The sequence below is a fragment of the Vigna unguiculata genome, chromosome 1 (assembly GCF_037176805.1).
Source record: "Vigna unguiculata cultivar grain cowpea cultivar isolate G323 ecotype 2 chromosome 1, ASM3717680v1, whole genome shotgun sequence".
NCBI lineage: Eukaryota > Viridiplantae > Streptophyta > Magnoliopsida > Fabales > Fabaceae > Vigna > Vigna unguiculata.
In genome coordinates this window covers 28,999,602-29,017,607 of record NC_140792.1, presented here as the reverse complement: position 1 = coordinate 29,017,607, position 18,006 = coordinate 28,999,602, and the positions used below count along the sequence as shown (strand labels likewise).

Sequence of the window (18,006 nt, the reverse complement as noted above, 5' to 3'; positions counted from 1 at the left end):
TTAATTGACGAATTAATTCTATTAGTGACTCATTTGAAATATTATGATGGGCCCAATTGTGATTTAATAAAATATAAAGACTTATTGGTTATTATTATGGGAAGTGATAATAAAATAAAGATAAAGATAAAGATAAAATAAAAACCAACTTGATGGACGTTGGTTTATAAAAGGAATTGGGGTTCTGTCTCTGGCCATAAGGTTCTTTTCACAGTAACCCATCAAGAACGTGTGAGAAGAGAAAGAAAGACAAAGAGATAGATTGGGTAACGGTGGTTGAAGAGCACACAAGATTACAAATTTGAAGAACGCATATTCAGAGGATCTCTCATGGATCAAGGTTAGTGCTCTATTATGTTTATCGTGTGAGAATCCTAAATTCTAAAGATCCTTAATTAGTTTTACATAAAGTCCTTAGTTTCTAAAGTCAAGAAATTGATTTAGAATTAGCCAAGTACTTTTAGGAACTTTGAATAATGGTTTTAATATGTAGTAAATCAATAACAATGTAATAGAACAATATTAGTAAAGTTCAATCTCAACACGCTCAATCTCATTAGATTAATTTAACTTCAACTAGTATTTATGTTTGTATTCATTATAATCAATCAAAGCATTGTTTCAATGAAAGTTTGAACAAATCTTAGATTATTGGAATATTTAAACAAACTCTTGTGGATGTGACACTTGTTTAGCACAACTGATCTAGTAGACTTGTTGGGATTAGAACAAAAAGCTCAACATCGACACAATTAAAGTTACATAGTATGAAAATAAGATAAATTTTTTGAGTTTCAATGAGTGAATTATTTGGTAGGAAGAGGTTACCAAGAAGGAGGCAAGGGCAATGTTCATAATTAGAAGTGAGTGTTTGATTTGAATGAGTTTAGGTGTGGTTGTTAAATATAATCAAAAACCCCCACCAAACAGAAGGTTAATGGGAAAATTAAGAACAAAGAAGTGAAAGAAGAATTAAACTATGGGCTAGAATTATATTATGTAATTATAGTTTAATAGATGTATTCGGCAATAAGCCAAAATATATGATTGTTATCAATGATATTTTGATACTCTACCAAAATGCTTCTCTTTTGTCTCCTTAACCTGATATAGGGAGTAGTAAAGCCAACTGACTCATAGTAGTTGCAACTTCACTTCTCAAAAAGCTCTCCTTATGCTAAGCTTGTGTGGCATCCTTTTGATCACTTCATGATGGTTCATCCAACTTAACAACCTCTTTTAGGATCAACTCCAACACCTCAGTATACACTCCTCATTGCATTCAAAACCAATGAAATCAAGTCAGAATTAGTAAATTGAAACTCAACCATAAAATACAAGTACACTAGTCAACCGAGCAAGTGCCAATTAGAATTAGAGTTTGAATGCAACTCTTGATCCTTTCTTTGTCCTTTCAAGGTCAGCACAAGTGTATTTAATTCTTCTCTAGCTTCTCCCAACTGCCATATCATTTAGAGCTCAAATGCAAAAAGTCAATTATTTGTCAACTCTTTGATCAACTCTGATGAAAAAGTCAACTCTACATAATTTGATGAGACTTGGCAAATTTGGATGCTTTGGTTGCTTTCAATCATCACCTCAGTGGTATCCTTGCATCTTTTGGCTGCATTTAGACTTTACAAAACTCAATTACGGTTAGTCAAGCTAAAGACTCTACCTAACGACACTAACTAGACAATCCTACTATGTTATATTTCATTTAAGCACGAAAACTACACTAGACACATTACTAATTTGCTTTAACTCTGACTCTAAATTGAACACAACCTCTAAATTGCACACAAACACAAATCTAAACCAACTAGACTAATAAAGCTAACTAAGAAAACTTATTCTACTCTATACTACCTATTATACTATTATGGCTACTACTAACTCTACTTATTTGAACTAAAATGCTATAAACATATCTAATATTTTGTAATCTAAACTAACCTTCTAGATCACTAAACTATTTTAAGAGCAATTCTAGAACTTACACTAAAAATGCACTAGAAAGGTCTAATTAAGCTAATTTCACAAAAATAGTCTAAAAAGCTAATTAAACTAAATATATGCTAAGAGCTCTTATTTAACAACTTAGATCTACCCAAAACAATACAAAAATCCAAGAAAAATTGTAAAGAGAAGGGACTTATCAGTGTTTTTAATCTCTAGTGGTTCTTTAATAGAGGTGTGTTCTTTCCTAAACTGTTTATTTCATTAGTGTTTGTAATTTCAGTTTATTTTTAGTATTTAGTTAATCCCTCATTTAAGAATGATTAACAATTGGATGTAGTATCTTTTGATCCAAACCCGTATAAAATAACTTGTGCAATTTTTTCTTCCCTACTTTTTATTTTATTATTATTATTATTATTATTATTAAAATAAAAGAAAGTTATTTTAATTGAACTTTGATTTTTAAGGGAAAATTTTAAAGCACAATTTTATTAAGAAACCAATTCACCCTTCTTTTATTGTTTGTCCAACGTAAATATTCTATTTTAATAATAATGATAATAATAATAATTCAATTTGTATTTTCTTTTTCAAAAATAAAATGCCTTCTTTTGTAGACCAACAACAACCTAAACCAAAGAAATGAGAATTTTTACAACATACCACGTAATTTTTGTGAACAAGAAGACAATGCAGAGTGTGTAGACACATAAAAAGTATTTAAAAACCCTTGTTACCAAAAAAGTAATAATAATTGAATCCATATTTTTTTCAAAAACCATAATGGGTCCTTTTGTTGACCAGGAACACTACAAACAAAGAAAATGTTAGCTATAACAAATTAGGTGTATCAATGATATAAATGTTACTATTTCCATTTAAAATATATAGCAGATCGTGCATGTGGAGTGAAATTTTACCTATTTCATCTAATTGAAGGAAGATCTTACTGACTTAACCTATCAACTTATCTAGTGGAGTAAATTGAAATTCATATAACTGGGAAAAAACATTAAAAAAAGTGAGAAATTGTGATTTGGAAAAGGTTTAACTTTTTTTCCCAAAATATTAATGCCTTAATTGCTGGTTAAACAAAATAATGAATTATGAATTGAAAAAGTTTAATCTTTTTTTTTTTCTATACAGAGAAAGAATAATACATAAGAAAGGGGTTAACCTTAAAAAATGAGAAAGTGTCATTGATTAGGGTCAAACCCTAAAGAATGAAAATAGGAGGAACAATTCACCATTGCTTGTTTGAAAGGGGTTTAGGTTACACATTTTACAAATTTGATACAAATGGAGCAAGAGCTTACTAAGTTAACATGTGAACCTATCTAATAAAGTGACCTGACTTTCATATAACTATAGAGAAACATTAAAGAGAATAAAAAATCGTTAACCGAAAAAAGTTTAATCTTTTCCTACAAAAAAAGAACGAAAATGTCCAAATTAGTGGTTAAATAGAATTGGGAATTGTAAACTTGAAAAAGTTTAATCTTTTTCCAATAATAGAGAAAGTAACAAAATAAATCTCCATAGGCCAATTGAGAAAATACCTAGATTAGGTTGAAACCCTAAAAAATAAAACTAGGTGCTATATTTTCAAAGATTTACATTGAGAGGAGTAGAGGTGTCAATTTGGCCCTTAGCCCATGGGCCAGCCCTGGACCACTCTTCATAAAGCCCTCTTTTAGGGGGGGCCCAAATGAGGGGGCCAAAAAAAAGTCCTAGCCCCCAAAGCCCCTTCTCTAGTGGGTTAGGGCTAGGGCTAAGGTGGGTTAGCCCCCCAAATAATACTACATTAAGTCAGAGTCAAAGATCAAGTCGAGCGACCCAGATGGGCTAGACGACCCGGACGGGCTCGATGACCCAAATGGGTCCGATGACAAGGACGAACCCGACGACCAAGACGGGCCCGACGACCAGAATGGGCCTGATGACATGGACGGGCCCGACGACACGAACGGGCCCGACGCCACGGACGAGCCCGATGACCCGGACTAACTTGATGACTTGGACGTGCCTGATGACACGGACGGATCCGACGACACAAACGAGCCCGACGACTTGGACGGGCCAAACGACCTGGAAAGGCTCGACGACTCGAACAGTCCCGATGACTCGAACAGGATCGACGACACAGACGGGCCTGACGACCCGAATGGGCCATACGACACAGCCGGGGCCGACAACACGGATAGGCCCGACGACTCGAATAGGCTCAACAACCCGAACGAGCTCGACGACCGAAACGAGCCCGATTGTGTCATAGGGCTCTTCTGTGTCGTAGGGCCCGTCCGGGTCGTCGGGCCTATCCGTGTTGTAGGGCCAATCTGGGTCGTCAGGCCATTATGGGTCGTCGATCCCGTCCGAATCGTCGGGCCCGTTCGGATCATTAGGCCTGTCTGGATCATCGGATCCGTTTGGGTCGTCGAGCTTGTTTGTGTCGTAGGGCCCGTTCGGGTCGTCGGGCTAGTCCGTGTCATCGGGTTCGTCCGGGTCATTGTGCTCATCTGGGTCGTCGGGCTCGTTCGGGTCGTCAGGCCCGTCTGGATCGTTGGGCCAGTCTTGGTCTTCGAGCTCGTACGGGTCGTCGGGCCCGACGGGTCGTTGGGCCTGTTGAGGTCGTTGGGCAAGTCTGGGTCGTTCGACCTATTAGGATCGTCGTGCTTGTCCGATTCGTTGGGCCTTTCCCACAGATAGTAATATATTTTTACAAAATAATATATTTTTCATGTGGAAGATGAAAGCCCATGGGCCTGGCTCACAGGGATTTTATTTGATTTTTGGCCCTGTGGCCTTCTTTGATGGGGCTTTATTTCAATATGAGATTTTTTGGCCCTAGCCCACATGGGCCAAGGCCAAGCCCTGTGGACTGGGCCAAATTGACACCTCTAAAGAGGAGTAGAGAAGAAAGAAGAGTAGAGAGATGATATACACATATAGGAGTACAAAAGAGAGAAGAGTAAAATTAAAATTACAAAATAATTTTAGGTGAGACGTAAAATTAACTTTTTCTTTCAAATAAAATGAAAAATATGATATTTCTTACCATCTTAATATACATCACAAATGATATGAAATCCATATGTCATATCTTAACACTCAAATTAATATATAACAACTATCGATATGGTTGCTAACTTTAAAAAAATTATAAATACTAACTTGTAAGAAATGTTCTTTCATTAACTTTATTAGTCACCATCCATTCCATTTGAGTATTTCACTTTAAACTGCTATTAAAAGAAGTTACGTTAGTGAACTAGTATTTAATTTTTTGGCTAAAATCACGTTTTGGTCCTCTAATTTGTCAAAAAAAAAATCAATTTGGTCATTAATTTTCATACGGTTCAATTTAGTCCATCAATTTTTAAAAGAGATCCAATTTGGTCCTCGTTGTTATATATGAGAAAACACCGTTGAGGGAGTAGTAAGGTGACATTGTGGAACAAAACCGTGTTAGTCTTGTTAATTTTGGATTGAAATTGGTGGGAGTGAGGAGAAAACTATGTGTTTTTGGGGGAGAAAACGTGATATTTGCCCTAATGAACTATGTTGTATCTCTATCCTTCGTCTTGGCTTTCCTTCCTCGTTTGGGTGATTTATGCCTAGGTATCCATCATCTTCATCTTGCTCATGCAACGATGGGGCATGCAAAATTGTAGCTTTTCCTCTCATGGTGGTGAGTCTAGGGGGTTGAGTGTACCACCCATTTGCAATTGTGGACAGGTTGCAGTGTTGAGAACGACTAAAATTGCAAATAATGGTTGCAAAAAGTTTTAGGGATGCCCTAACTACAAGGTTAGATTCATGGAATTTGTTTTTTTCTTTTAAGGTCTACCCTGACTACAAGGTTATGTTTTGTTGTTGTTGCTTTGAAGAATAGAAAGGAAGTGAAGATTTGATAGGGTGCAATTATTTGAAATGTTGCATAGAAGATGGTGGTGATGAAAATGATTATATTATTTTGAGGCAAAAGAGGAAGATTTATAGTCTAGAGGAAGATATCAAGATTTTGAAGAAATGATTGAAGTAGTTAATAGGGGTTGTTTGCTTTTTAGGTGGGGTCGTAGTATGTGTGTGTGCGTGTGTGTGTGTGTTAGTGAAAAGTCCATGATTTAATGTAAAAACAATGAATGAGTTGTAAGTAGGTATGTAGTGTAGCTATTGAAGGTTGTGGTCTTTTGTATTGTTATAGTACCGTTTAATGAATGAAAATTTTGAGTTTTTTTGTAGAAAAAAAACATTTGTATGAATGAATCAACAATTTTACTTCGTTATACAAAGAAACATTCATATATTATGCAAATGTTATTAAAAGAATGAAAAGTTTCATTTATTTATACAAAGAAGCGTTCATATTATTCTGCAAATGGTCTGCTATTATGTGGTGTTGGGTAAAGAAATATAACATCTCATCTCAAATATTCTACACATTCATTCATAAATGTCAAATCAATAGCAATGTTAAATATAAGACACAAATTATTATAAAATACCTTTTGTTGGTCTGATGTAAATGTGTAAAGAGGAACAAACTTCCAAACCTCCAAGATCCTCAATCAACAACTCCAAGAACCAAGAACTAAGTCCAAGTATCCTTGTTTCCTACTTCAACAACAATTGGCAACATTTGGTCATTAACATCCCTTCCAATAGTTGTTAACAATTCATCTCCATACTTTCCTTTCAAAAAACAACCATATAAACCTATTATAGGCCTACATGAGATGAAACTATCATTGCATGCCTTCAAACATGTATAAAATCTCATGAATATTGGTGTCCCATCATTTTCTTCTACTTTAACCTTTGCAGTAGAACTGAGCTTAGATATATTAATCTCATGTGCATAGTCATACACCCTTTTAAATTGTTCTTTAAATGAACCACTTGGGTGTTATTAAGCCAACATTGAATTTTCTACTGCATATATGGTTGCCATCAATTTTTCCTCAATTGCCACATGTCCAAGATATATACCCTAATTGCCACACGTCCAATTTTTTTGTTAAATAAAAAATAAATATATGGGTTCATAAATATTTGATCAAAATAAAATATTTTTTTTAGGTGCAATTAGTGTTTTCATAGTCATCTTTTTGGTTCTAGTAGTAATTTTAGAAGGAGTTACCATTTACTAAAAGGGCTAAAATTTTTAGTTAAGAACAAACCCATTTCTAAACCATTAAAAAACTCGTAGAATTTCTTGTCTTTACTCATGAAAGTTAAGGAGTGTAGGTCGTGCCATCATCAGTTGCAGTAAAACAACCCTAAAATCAGAAGCACACACCATCCTATACATACCAGAAGACCACTTTACCACCACGCGATCACCGTCGCACCAATGTGCGACCATCGCTGCACCATCGCGCAACCACTACAATGCAAGCGTGAGCTCAAGTCGCGAACACATATAACAGGTGCACAGAGGTGTGCACGAACGAGAGAAGAGCAAAAACGAATCACAAATCGAATTGTGATTCACACGATTCATACTTGTATCGTGTGATTCAAGCACAGTTCAAAAACATAAACAATACATCATACGATTCGTATTGTTGAGTAGCTGTATCATATCGTACGATTTGTATCTTGAATCGTACGATACTTATTACCATGTGTCAATGTGCAAAGTGAATGTCTTCAACCAAACTCCTTCGCATAAACCAAAATATTTGTGGCAGCAAAGTTTCAATATAGCATAAACCTCAATCTCTCGTTCGAAGGAAATCTTCCTCTTCCTTTGTCATGTTTTGCCCTATTTTTTAATTACAAAGACAAATTTCACCTAATTAATCAACGTTTGACACATGTGCCACTCAAAAATCTATTTTGAGCTTGTCGTTAATAATTATAACACTCTCTTTAACTGAGATTAAATTTGGCATCATTTAAAAATTAAAGGACTAAATTGAATCTTATAAAAATTAGGACCTAATTGAATTTTTTTTGACAAATTAGAAGAAAAAAATGATTTTAGCCTTAATTTTTTTAGTATGGAATTTTGTTTTGAATATTTCTACTTGGTCACACTTATTTTTATCACTTAGAAAGTAAAGTCTTGAACATATAGTCTTAGATATTAGCAAGATGCATCAAATTACTCAAACCTATTTCGATTTTATGTACACACAAAAAGAGAATGAAAAGGAAAAATCTTGCATTGAGCTCCACATACTCACCGGCAGTTTAACAGTTCCTACTGACTCACAATGCAATCGCACCTTGTAGTGGGATCCATCTCCATCGCACGCTATGGTGGCGCCGCCGATTCCAGTCCCTTCCACTCCGCCGCACCTTCCTGCTGGACCAACCCTCCTCGCCGGCGCTCTTCACTCATCGTGGCCTCCTCCTCGCCTGCCGCCATCAACGGCGGACAGAATCACTACGCCGTGCTCGGAGTCACCCGTACTGCCACCGCCGTCGAGATCAAACGCGCTTATCGCCTCCTCGCCCGCAAGGTATTCTTCGATTTCGCATGAATACTTGATTGGTTGATGTTTCGTTCTGAGTCTGCGTTGTAATATGCTACGAGCTGTGGCGATTCTCGATTTGAAGTGAGCACCTAAGAACTAGGTTATATTATAAGAAATTGGATTCTGTGTTTTCTTTGGCATTTCAGTATTTTGTAATTGTTTCAAATTATTTGGCAATTTCTGGTACCTGGTGATTGGTTGTGTAACATTACCACAAGTTTATCTTTTCTCATAAGAGGTCAAACCAAAATAATAAAATTACACAAGTAGTCTACTAAGTGTTGAATATCCATAACTTTAGTTCTTAAGTTTATACTTTAACTAACATTCGTGGGCAGATTTGAAGGACATTTTGATATCTGGGGATTATTTAGCATGATTTTTGGTATTGGAGGATTACTTATATATTCTCTCTACTTAGAGATCATTCAGGAGACAGGGTAATAGTTTATGGATGGAGTTGATGGTTTACATGAAATGGATTTCTCCAGGCTTAGTAACTATAAGAGAAGAGAGCATTAGAAAAATGAATCTAAACTATATAATTACTATATAGTCCAATCCTGAATAGCGCATGGCAGCTTCTATTGCGAAGTCTAGCACAAAAGTATGCATGATTTTTACTTTTATATCATACACATATAAATACAGAAAAATAGAAAATTTACAAAATAGAAGAGGAAAGACAAAATTATAATTAATCAGAATTTATAGTGATTGTCACTACATTCAAATCCAAGACTAGGACTAATAATCAAAGTAAGTACTTTGCCTAGTGCTTATTACAAGTAATTCCTTAAATAGAATTTCTATATCCACTTTTAAGTTCTTCCTTATCACCATTCTCTTGTTCATCATTATCAAAGATGCTCATCGTCCACCTCCTCATCTTGAATATGTGCAATTGCGTTAAGTCTCAAATGCTGTCTAGGGACTCTAACTGGTTGTCTAGCTCACTGAGCCAACCCCACGTGTATCACCAATAACTCCCCATGTCAAGCTATCATACCAAAGATCAGTTCATCTTCAACCACTTCTCCATCTTCACCCATCTCTCCTACCTACCACTTATTACAATCATGAATTTCATCTAGGAGAATAAGTTCAATACAATCCATGCTGTCACTATAATCTTTAAGGGTTGATTGTACTTTAAAACCCATGTCTTGTAGCTTTTTGATGTTCAAACTTGCTTTTCTTCTTAGAATGACTTTGTATTATATAGCTTTTAAAAAATAGTTAGTTGTGCTTCAATGTATTTCAGTTGTGCTCAGACCCTGATGTGCTACATGCGAGGCTTAACACTTCAGTTGCAATAGTTTGCAAATCTGGAGCATGTTCTCCATACATTCTCCGCCACTTATATGTAACTCAATAGCTTATTAGCTTTGTTTTGCATTTGGCAAAGCTGGACCATGTAACTGTAATTTAATAAACCATGCAACTTGAAAGTTAAACTTACTGGAATCAGTAGTTGACTGTTGTCTAATTGGACAAGGCATGCCAAATACGACTGAGGATGGTTCATGAGTGTTCAACATAATCTTCCTTCTTGATTCATCATTCCAACCTTAGAAAAGACCTCTGTAATATATTTGATTCCTTCTTGATTCATCCTCTTAATTCATCAAGACACCAATTAAGGCCAGTGATGAACATGCACTCACGATCATTCTCTCCTTGAACTGAACAGAATCTCTGGGATTTTCCCAATTATCTCATAACTTGTCTAACTCTTGCCAAAGAGTCATCATCAAGTTGTAATATGATGTGACATTGTTTCAATTTCTGCATTTATGTCTTCATGTAATAAATCTGTGATGAATTCTTCAGGTCTGAATAGCATCCACATCCAAAATCACAAACACTTTTGGCTGTAGGTAGAAGAAAATAGAGTTTTCCTACTACTAGTTCTATGGAGTTGATCAACCCAAACAGATAGTAATGAGAGAGTTTTCTAGCTTTCTCCTTGTGAAAGAGGGGTGTCATCCCTTCAATTTTATAACTTGCATGGTTTCTCCAATTAGGTATCTCAATTTTCATTTACCATCTATGCCCAACTTCACAGATTGAGTCCACTCAATGAAATTTTGTCATTGTTGTAAACTTGTTCTGTGAGAGAGTATCAAATGGAACTGTAAGAGTGCTTTTTGGAGGCTCTGTTGAGGTGTTTGATGTATTTGTGGAAGCACCTGTCGTCACTATGGTTTAAAGAGGTTATAGCTGAAGCTGTGACATCATCTAGATTATAGAAAAATATAGCTTTTCTCTATTGAAAAAAGAACACAGGTAACCATGGTAGTTGAACTTGGATACAAATTGTGAATCAGAATCCTTTTTTCAAGCAAATCGAATCATGAATACAATAACTTTATAACTTTATATAGAAAGTGAATTTTGTCAATCAAACTGTTATTTCATATCGTTGTGATTATCAATGTCAAATTTTTATAAATTTGAACAACATTGCAAGCTGATCAAATTATTCATATTTTAGTATATTTTGAAAAATATACATTAAATTGATTTTTAATCTATATTAGAGAGACATGAAATAATCTTTATATTAATATAAAATTTTATACATATGATCTATGTGAAAGAAACATTTCAATATAAACCTTGACTCAATCAAAAAGATATTAAACGGTGTAACATTTGGTTAAAGTTAAACCAGTGTAATTTAATCTATCTCCACATGTATATATATTCATTGTAAAGTTAACTAACAAAATGGCATATAAATTTCAAAAGAATTCTTAATTTAGTTTCGGAAATATATTAGTTAGAAGTTTTCTTTGTTTAAATTTGAAAATAAAAGTTGATTATAATGAATCCAGATTTTTACTTTTTTGTTTTTTTTTTCCTCTGTATTTTGATTAAAGTAGTTTAGAAAGAAAGCTCTTTAATAAAAGGGTCTAATTGATAACTTATGGCCCTAAGTTGAAAGCTGAGACTGAGTGGTGTTTCTCTTGGAATTAAAATATAGAAGTTCCTAACAGTAAAACGAATGCAATACATTGTCCCTTAACATTAGGGCTGTGGACGATCTCCCTTCTTAACTCAAAAGCAGAAACAGCTTGACTGGAACAGAGAGGCTGTGGATCTGCAGTGCAATGTGATTTCCCCACTTTAATGGCATTATTTTTGCGATTTTGACTGTGAACATCTGCTCTGGTTGTGACGAATATATATGGTGCAGTGGCCTTTGGATAACAAGGTGTTGCAACCCGTTGTGGAAGAATTGCATGACTAGTGTGAGAGATGCACGACACACAATTTGTTTGTGATTTGTACGATTTAGGATCAAAATTGATAAATCCTTGATTCATATTGCCAAGTTGAAGAACCACATCGTACCACACAAATTGTATTTTGAATTGTATGATACTAATAACCATGGGTACAACTGATATTTATGAAGATCAAATTTACTACAAATAAGGAAAGTATCCCATACTCAGGTAACAAAGCTGCTACTAATATGGAAAATAAATCTCCTATTGAGAATATGAATAAAGGATATTTTGTTTCCTCTAGATTAAAGATTACATAAAATATATTATTATGATTCTCAACATCTTCCATAAATAAGGAGGAAAGAAAAAGAGAATACATACACACATACACACACGCAAATTTCATATCCTGTGAATCTGGACAGATTCATCTACCAGATTTGACATTTATCAATGTCCTATTCTTTTTATCCGTCCATGCATCAAATTCCGTAGAATCTCATGTGACATGGGCGTTTTCTGTGAACTTTAATTTTTTTTTCAATGAAGGAACTGTAAATTTATGATAGCTTGAATGTCAGACCATTTTACATCATCTTTTTCCTTCTTGTTTTGGCAAACACCTAGTCCTCACTTCAATTGCATTTTGAGTCGCTTTGCTCTAGTTATTCCCCCAGTTGTAGTCTTCAAACTGTAGGCTGAACCTTTGTTAAATTGATTGATGTAATATGTTGAAGTGATGAACAGAGTGGCAGTTATAATGGCTAAAGTGCAAAAAAGCACAAGAGATGTTTGTATTAGAGCAGCAAAGGCTAAGACCAATCAATATACTTTTTCGATTCTTCTATAGAAGTGAAATCCTTTTGAATGTTGTGCGTCCTAAAAGGTTTTTTTAGAATAGGTCATCTTAAATATACTTTATTGAAAAGCTGCCATGTGCTTTGTGTTGTACCTAGTTTCTAGATATGACTTTTCTTATTCTTTTCTTCTCATTCATTGCATCTAAGCTTCCAATGCCATTATAAGTATGAGAACCTAAGAGAGGGGAATCAAGCTCTCTAATTTATTCTGTATTGTTTTGTATCAATCTCAAATTGGTATCAGAGTGGGTTGATCATGCTTTGGTTAACTCTCTTTGCTTGGCATAGAAAACGCCTGGCGCCAATGGTCACAACAGTTTCGTTCACAAAAGTTAGGGTTTGGTACATCTTGAGAAGCGAATCCAATCCTGATGGCCGAGTTTCCAAATTGTGTCAGATGCATCGCCACGTGTTGTCTTCTTCTCGTGGTTAGAATCCTTTGAGACCACCGTTGTTCAACTTGCTGGAGAACAATTTTCGCTCTTCATTATGATATTGTTTGGTGTTAGTCAACAATTCCTCATGATTTCTCTTTCCTTTGTCTTTCGGGCTTCATCCTCTCTCTCATACTCTTCCTCCACCATTGTTTATTGTTTTTATAGTTGGCACTAATTGTGGTATGTAGAAGTGTTGTTGTTTCTGACTACTATACTCATTGTATTTTGAGAGAGATTTAGGTTGTTGGTTTGCTATTGAGAGTGTTGGATATTGGATTGTTATCAGTGTGCTAGCTTGTTGATTTGGGTGTTAATGTGGACCCTTTTAGGCTGCTATAATTTTGATTATTGATAGATTCAACGTGCTCAATGCTCCTTTTGTAGGAGAATAAGCCACACTCGAAACAATTGCTTCTCCTTACTTGGTTTTCCTAATAATAAGACAACAAACATCTTTCAATCTAATGAGGTTGAACCACAATTTACTAATGAAGGATATAAGGATTATCTCAAGTTAAATTCTGGCAGCCAAGCATAGTCTTTCACCCATTCTCTTTTGTCAAAAGCATGTATTTCTCAAACCTTGAAGTGTCAAAGTTCATGAATAATTGATTCAAGTGCTTTTGATCACATTTATGATAATACTTCCTTATTTTCTTCTATTTTTCATCCTAAAATTCCTCATGTTATTACTTTAGCCAATAGATCAAAAGTTATTTCTCAGGGAGTTGGTCAAGTCTCACTTTCTCCTTCTTTGAACTAAAAGCATGTTCTTCTTATACTTAAATGTCCTTTTAACTTAATTTTCTTAAGTCAATTAACCATATCTTTAAAATCTTTGAATTGTTTCATAACCTTTAACACAAATTCTTTTGTTATAGAAGAGCGTGGTATAGGTCGATTGATTGGTGAAGGACATGAATTTGGAGGACTCTACTATCTTGGTACTAGACAATCAATATCTTGTATAGCATCCCCATTTCCTAAGTTTTTTCATGATTGCGTGGATCATCCACAAAAGGATGATATTTGAACTTAGCAAACTCAAAGTCTTAGATAGTGAGTCATGTCAATTAGGAAATCTGTTCGGTCTTCTTTTCGAAAAGAATTGAAACGAGGTGCAATGTTGTCTTTTCTATAATTCATTCTGATAGGTTTGTTGGGTTTTGTTATTTTTTCACTTTTATAAATATTCTCATTGTACTTGGGTTTGCATAATGAAAGATAGGACTAAACTTTTGATTATCTTTGAGTCTTTTCTTAATGAAATTAGAATCAATTTAGCCAAGTGATTAAGATCTTAAGGAGTGATAAAGTCAAAAAATACTTTTCTTTTTGATTTTTCTACTTTTTTAAATTTACATGGTATTTTATGTCAGTCCAGCTGTTCTCATACACTTCAGCAAAATGATATAGTAGAGAGAAAGAATAGACACTTAGTTGTGTTGGATTACCATTGTTTTTGGATTGTCATATATATAGGCAAGACTGTAACCGGTTGGTTTTGATTATGGTGGCTCTTTGGATATGACAAGTGCATTTGCAGTGTAAATGTTAATGTGCATGTCAGTGTAACATCTCATCCAAGTTCACCTCTTTGAGCATGCCTTTCCATTGAAGTTGACTTTGTTTTTTTGAAGTATAACTAAACTCTAAGAGACTATCGTGACACAGGAATTTAATCAATCATATTCTCCTAGATAATATCTGTGACTATAATGAGTGGTTAGTTGGGGAAATGGGTGAAGATAAATTGGTCTTTGGTGATGAAATTGGGGCCAACGAGGCAGCTAGACTCGGTAGACGACATGCTATCTCACTACAGGTGCACCTATTGAAAAGGAGTAAGAGGAACAGGAACTTATCTTTGATAATGAAGAACAAGAAAATGATGTAGAAAAAGTTGGAAATGAAGATAGTGATTCTATTTAAGGAATCACTTGTGATAGGCACTAAGCAAGCATAATTTGATTCTTAGTCTAGTGTTGTATTTTGATGTTGCCGAAAATGGATTTTGATTGTTAATTGTGACCGTGTCTTGAATTTTGTCTATTTATAAATGCCACTGTGGATGTGACAGTACATTTGGTATATGAATTTGTAAATACTACTTTCTCATTTTTTTCTTGTCTGTTATTCGTTGTGAGTGCAGTTTCATCCCGATGTTAGCAAGGATCCGCATTCTGCAGAATTATTCAAGAGCATCCGTCATGCATATGAAGTGAGCAATTGCTATTCAACTTTTCTTGATATATGGAAATAATTTCTGTTCCCAGGGATTCAATTTCATTTTTCTGAGGCAAGGAAAAGTTCTATATTTTTTAATAGGGACCCTACTGTTACACAGTGCAGTCTTACTGGTTCCACAACATTCTTCGGCAGAGACTAAAAAGACAGAATAGAATGCAACTGATTGATATTTATATATTTAATGGTTTTCGGATAGAGAGCATAGCAAACTTCTGCTTCTATGCTCTCTTTCAGTTTCCAAATTCAAAATAAGATGACTACGAAATGTAGTCAAGTTTTTCATCTAACAAATTTATTACATTTATGAAGTAGTTTTTGAATTTTGAAGCATTTTATGAAAGTCCTAGAATTTCTTCTGTAATATAAGGATTGCTTCTTATTTGTTTTTCTTGGGCTTCGGAGCATATCTACCTTTAGAAATCCAATGACGGTATCTAGTTCTTTGTATCCCTAAACAGGTACTATCTAATGAAGCAACTAGGGTTCAGTATGATCAAGAACTTCAATTTACTCACAATTCTCATAGGGAAAAATGGAGTTACAGTACTGAGTTTGAAGATCAGGTAAGAGTCTATAGATGGGCTCACCTGAGGAAAAAAATGCGTAGTGAAAGATACTGGGAACATTACAATGTCAGGGAGGATTACAATAGTGAAACTGAGGAGGAAGAAGATGAAGAAAATTTAGATGAAGAGAGGGGTTCTTTTATTGAAGTGCTTAGATCAGCGTTCTTGTCATTATTTTTGTTTCAGACGTTTGGATCCCGGCTCTCTCTTACATTTAGCGGCCTGACGGCATTGCTCGATCAAAAGTTAGACACCGGCTATAAAATTGGGTATGTAATAGCATGGATTTTGGGCGGGAGGGGTGGCATATTGCTAACATTGTGCTTGTCTTTTGCAAGTTGGGTTTGCGGGAAAACCAGTAGTAGTGTTGTTGCACTAATTGTGGTGGCCATGTGGGTTGGTTCCTACCTTGCAAGGTATGCACCACTTCCCCAAGGTGCTCTATTGGCGCTTCTCTACATGTCCATTAAGCTACAGTCTGACCTAATATAGACACATTGTCGCAATGCAACTAGCATATTTTCTGAACTTGTACATCTGATTATGTTCTCTATTATGGTGTTTGTACAGTGTAATATATATTCTGGTAAATGTAAATAGTTGTTATTTTATGATTATAAATTAAGTGCATAAACGGTTGATGAATTCCATCTTGTCCCTGAGTTTGTACATGTGTGCAGTGTTGGCATAGAAGAGAGAAAAAAGTGCTGAGAATGAGGCACAAGGCTTTGGAAAATGAACACTGAAATTAGTTTGCAAAATTATTAGAATTGTACAGACTACTTCCCATTTACCTATCAAGCATTTGCAGAAAGAAAAGGATGACAAGAATTTACAGGTTTCTTCACACTGGGAGTGAAGATAAAATAATGAATTAAAAGTTTGTGCATCAACAATCAAGATTTGAGAAGTTCCAACATCTAAGAGCTCTTTACTTGAACACCATCTGTCCTGGATATCAAATTTCTCCACATATACCTCCCGCTGGCCATGTCAACAAATACCCAGAATCCATTCTGAATCATCTGAAACCGAAGAAAAAGGGTTAAAACGAACAAAATCAAGAATGGTGGTGAATTTTATAAAATAACTGGAACAGAGGGCACCTTGTTGAAACTGAAATTATCCTTGTTGGAGGAGGCTTTGTTATTCTGGTCTTGGGTGGTGAGGTCAATCTCTGGGGAGGAACGCACAGTGGTCCAGGCAAAATATGCTGCCAATGCGGCGGAGAAAAAGACAAGGATGAACCTGAGAGGACACATGTCTTGAAAGGCAACAGAGATAACTGAACTTACAGCAATAGAAGTCAGAAAGAAAGAGAGAAAACTGAAGACAAGCGAAGCAAGTAAAGAATTGTTTGTATGATATGTGGTTGAGGTGGAGTTGTTTTTATATGAGAATCACCATAGTTGGAACAATGAATGAATTAGTAAAACACGTGTAAAGGCAGACGCTGCGTTGTACTGGTCTTTGTGACTTTTCTTTAAGAAGCAGTATTGTTTACACTCTCAAATGTAACGCTTTCCCTTCGTGCATATTGGACTTTGTAAAACCTTTGATGATATACGTATTATGATGCATCAGCCGGCCCCCCAAAATCACATCTACTCCACTGACTTATTCTCTGCTGCATTATTCTTTGGTTTTGATATCTTTTTTGGTCTGACCAAAAATTTCATTTTTCCTGTTTAAGGCAATATTCAATATTAACATACTCACTTGCACACACGGACCGAGTCTCAAAAGTTTGTTGAGAAGGACTGAAATTTAAGATATGAATCAATAACGATCTATACTTTTTTTTTTTATATAAAATAATTAATTAATTCATGTACCAAATTCAAAGCAATTTATAACTTGACATAAACGAGAAAACCTATTTAAAAGCTATTAAAATTGTATAAAAAATAATTTACCAAATTTTAAGGGGGAATAAGCTCCTTTCAAGTGACTTTGCCTCTTAGAATAAAAAGTGCTTCTACCTTGATCCTTTAACTTAATTGAATTCGTCTTTTTATATATAAATAAAAGGTGTTTAACATTTTCTTTTTCACTAAATTTATCAGATTTTCTTTTTTTATTTTTAATAAAAATATTTTAAGAGTTTTAATTAGTTTGAGTTATAATTTATGCTTTAAGTTATAATTTATGCTTTAAATGTGTTGTGCCTAATTTCTTTTTATCTTAGATTTTACTTTGATAAACAA

At 34.8% G+C, this 18,006-nt stretch overlaps 2 protein-coding genes across 2 annotated transcripts; one reads left to right on the top strand and one right to left on the bottom strand.

Moving 5' to 3' along the window:
- Positions 1–8,065: 8,065 nt before the first annotated feature.
- Positions 8,066–17,379, top strand: LOC114195465 (Chaperone DnaJ-domain superfamily protein). The gene is made up of 3 exons (XM_028085948.2): positions 8,066–8,432; positions 15,136–15,204; positions 15,692–17,379. The coding sequence occupies exons 1-3, from the start codon at positions 8,184–8,186 to the stop codon at positions 16,289–16,291; spliced, it is 918 nt and encodes a 305-aa protein (XP_027941749.2). The 5' UTR covers positions 8,066–8,183; the 3' UTR covers positions 16,292–17,379.
- On the bottom strand, positions 16,527–17,142 carry LOC114195478 (uncharacterized). The gene is made up of 2 exons (XM_028085968.2): positions 16,906–17,142; positions 16,527–16,824 (listed from the first exon to the last, which is right to left on the bottom strand). The coding sequence occupies exons 1-2, from the start codon at positions 17,059–17,061 to the stop codon at positions 16,720–16,722; spliced, it is 261 nt and encodes an 86-aa protein (XP_027941769.2). The 5' UTR covers positions 17,062–17,142; the 3' UTR covers positions 16,527–16,719.
- Positions 17,380–18,006: the final 627 nt, after the last annotated feature.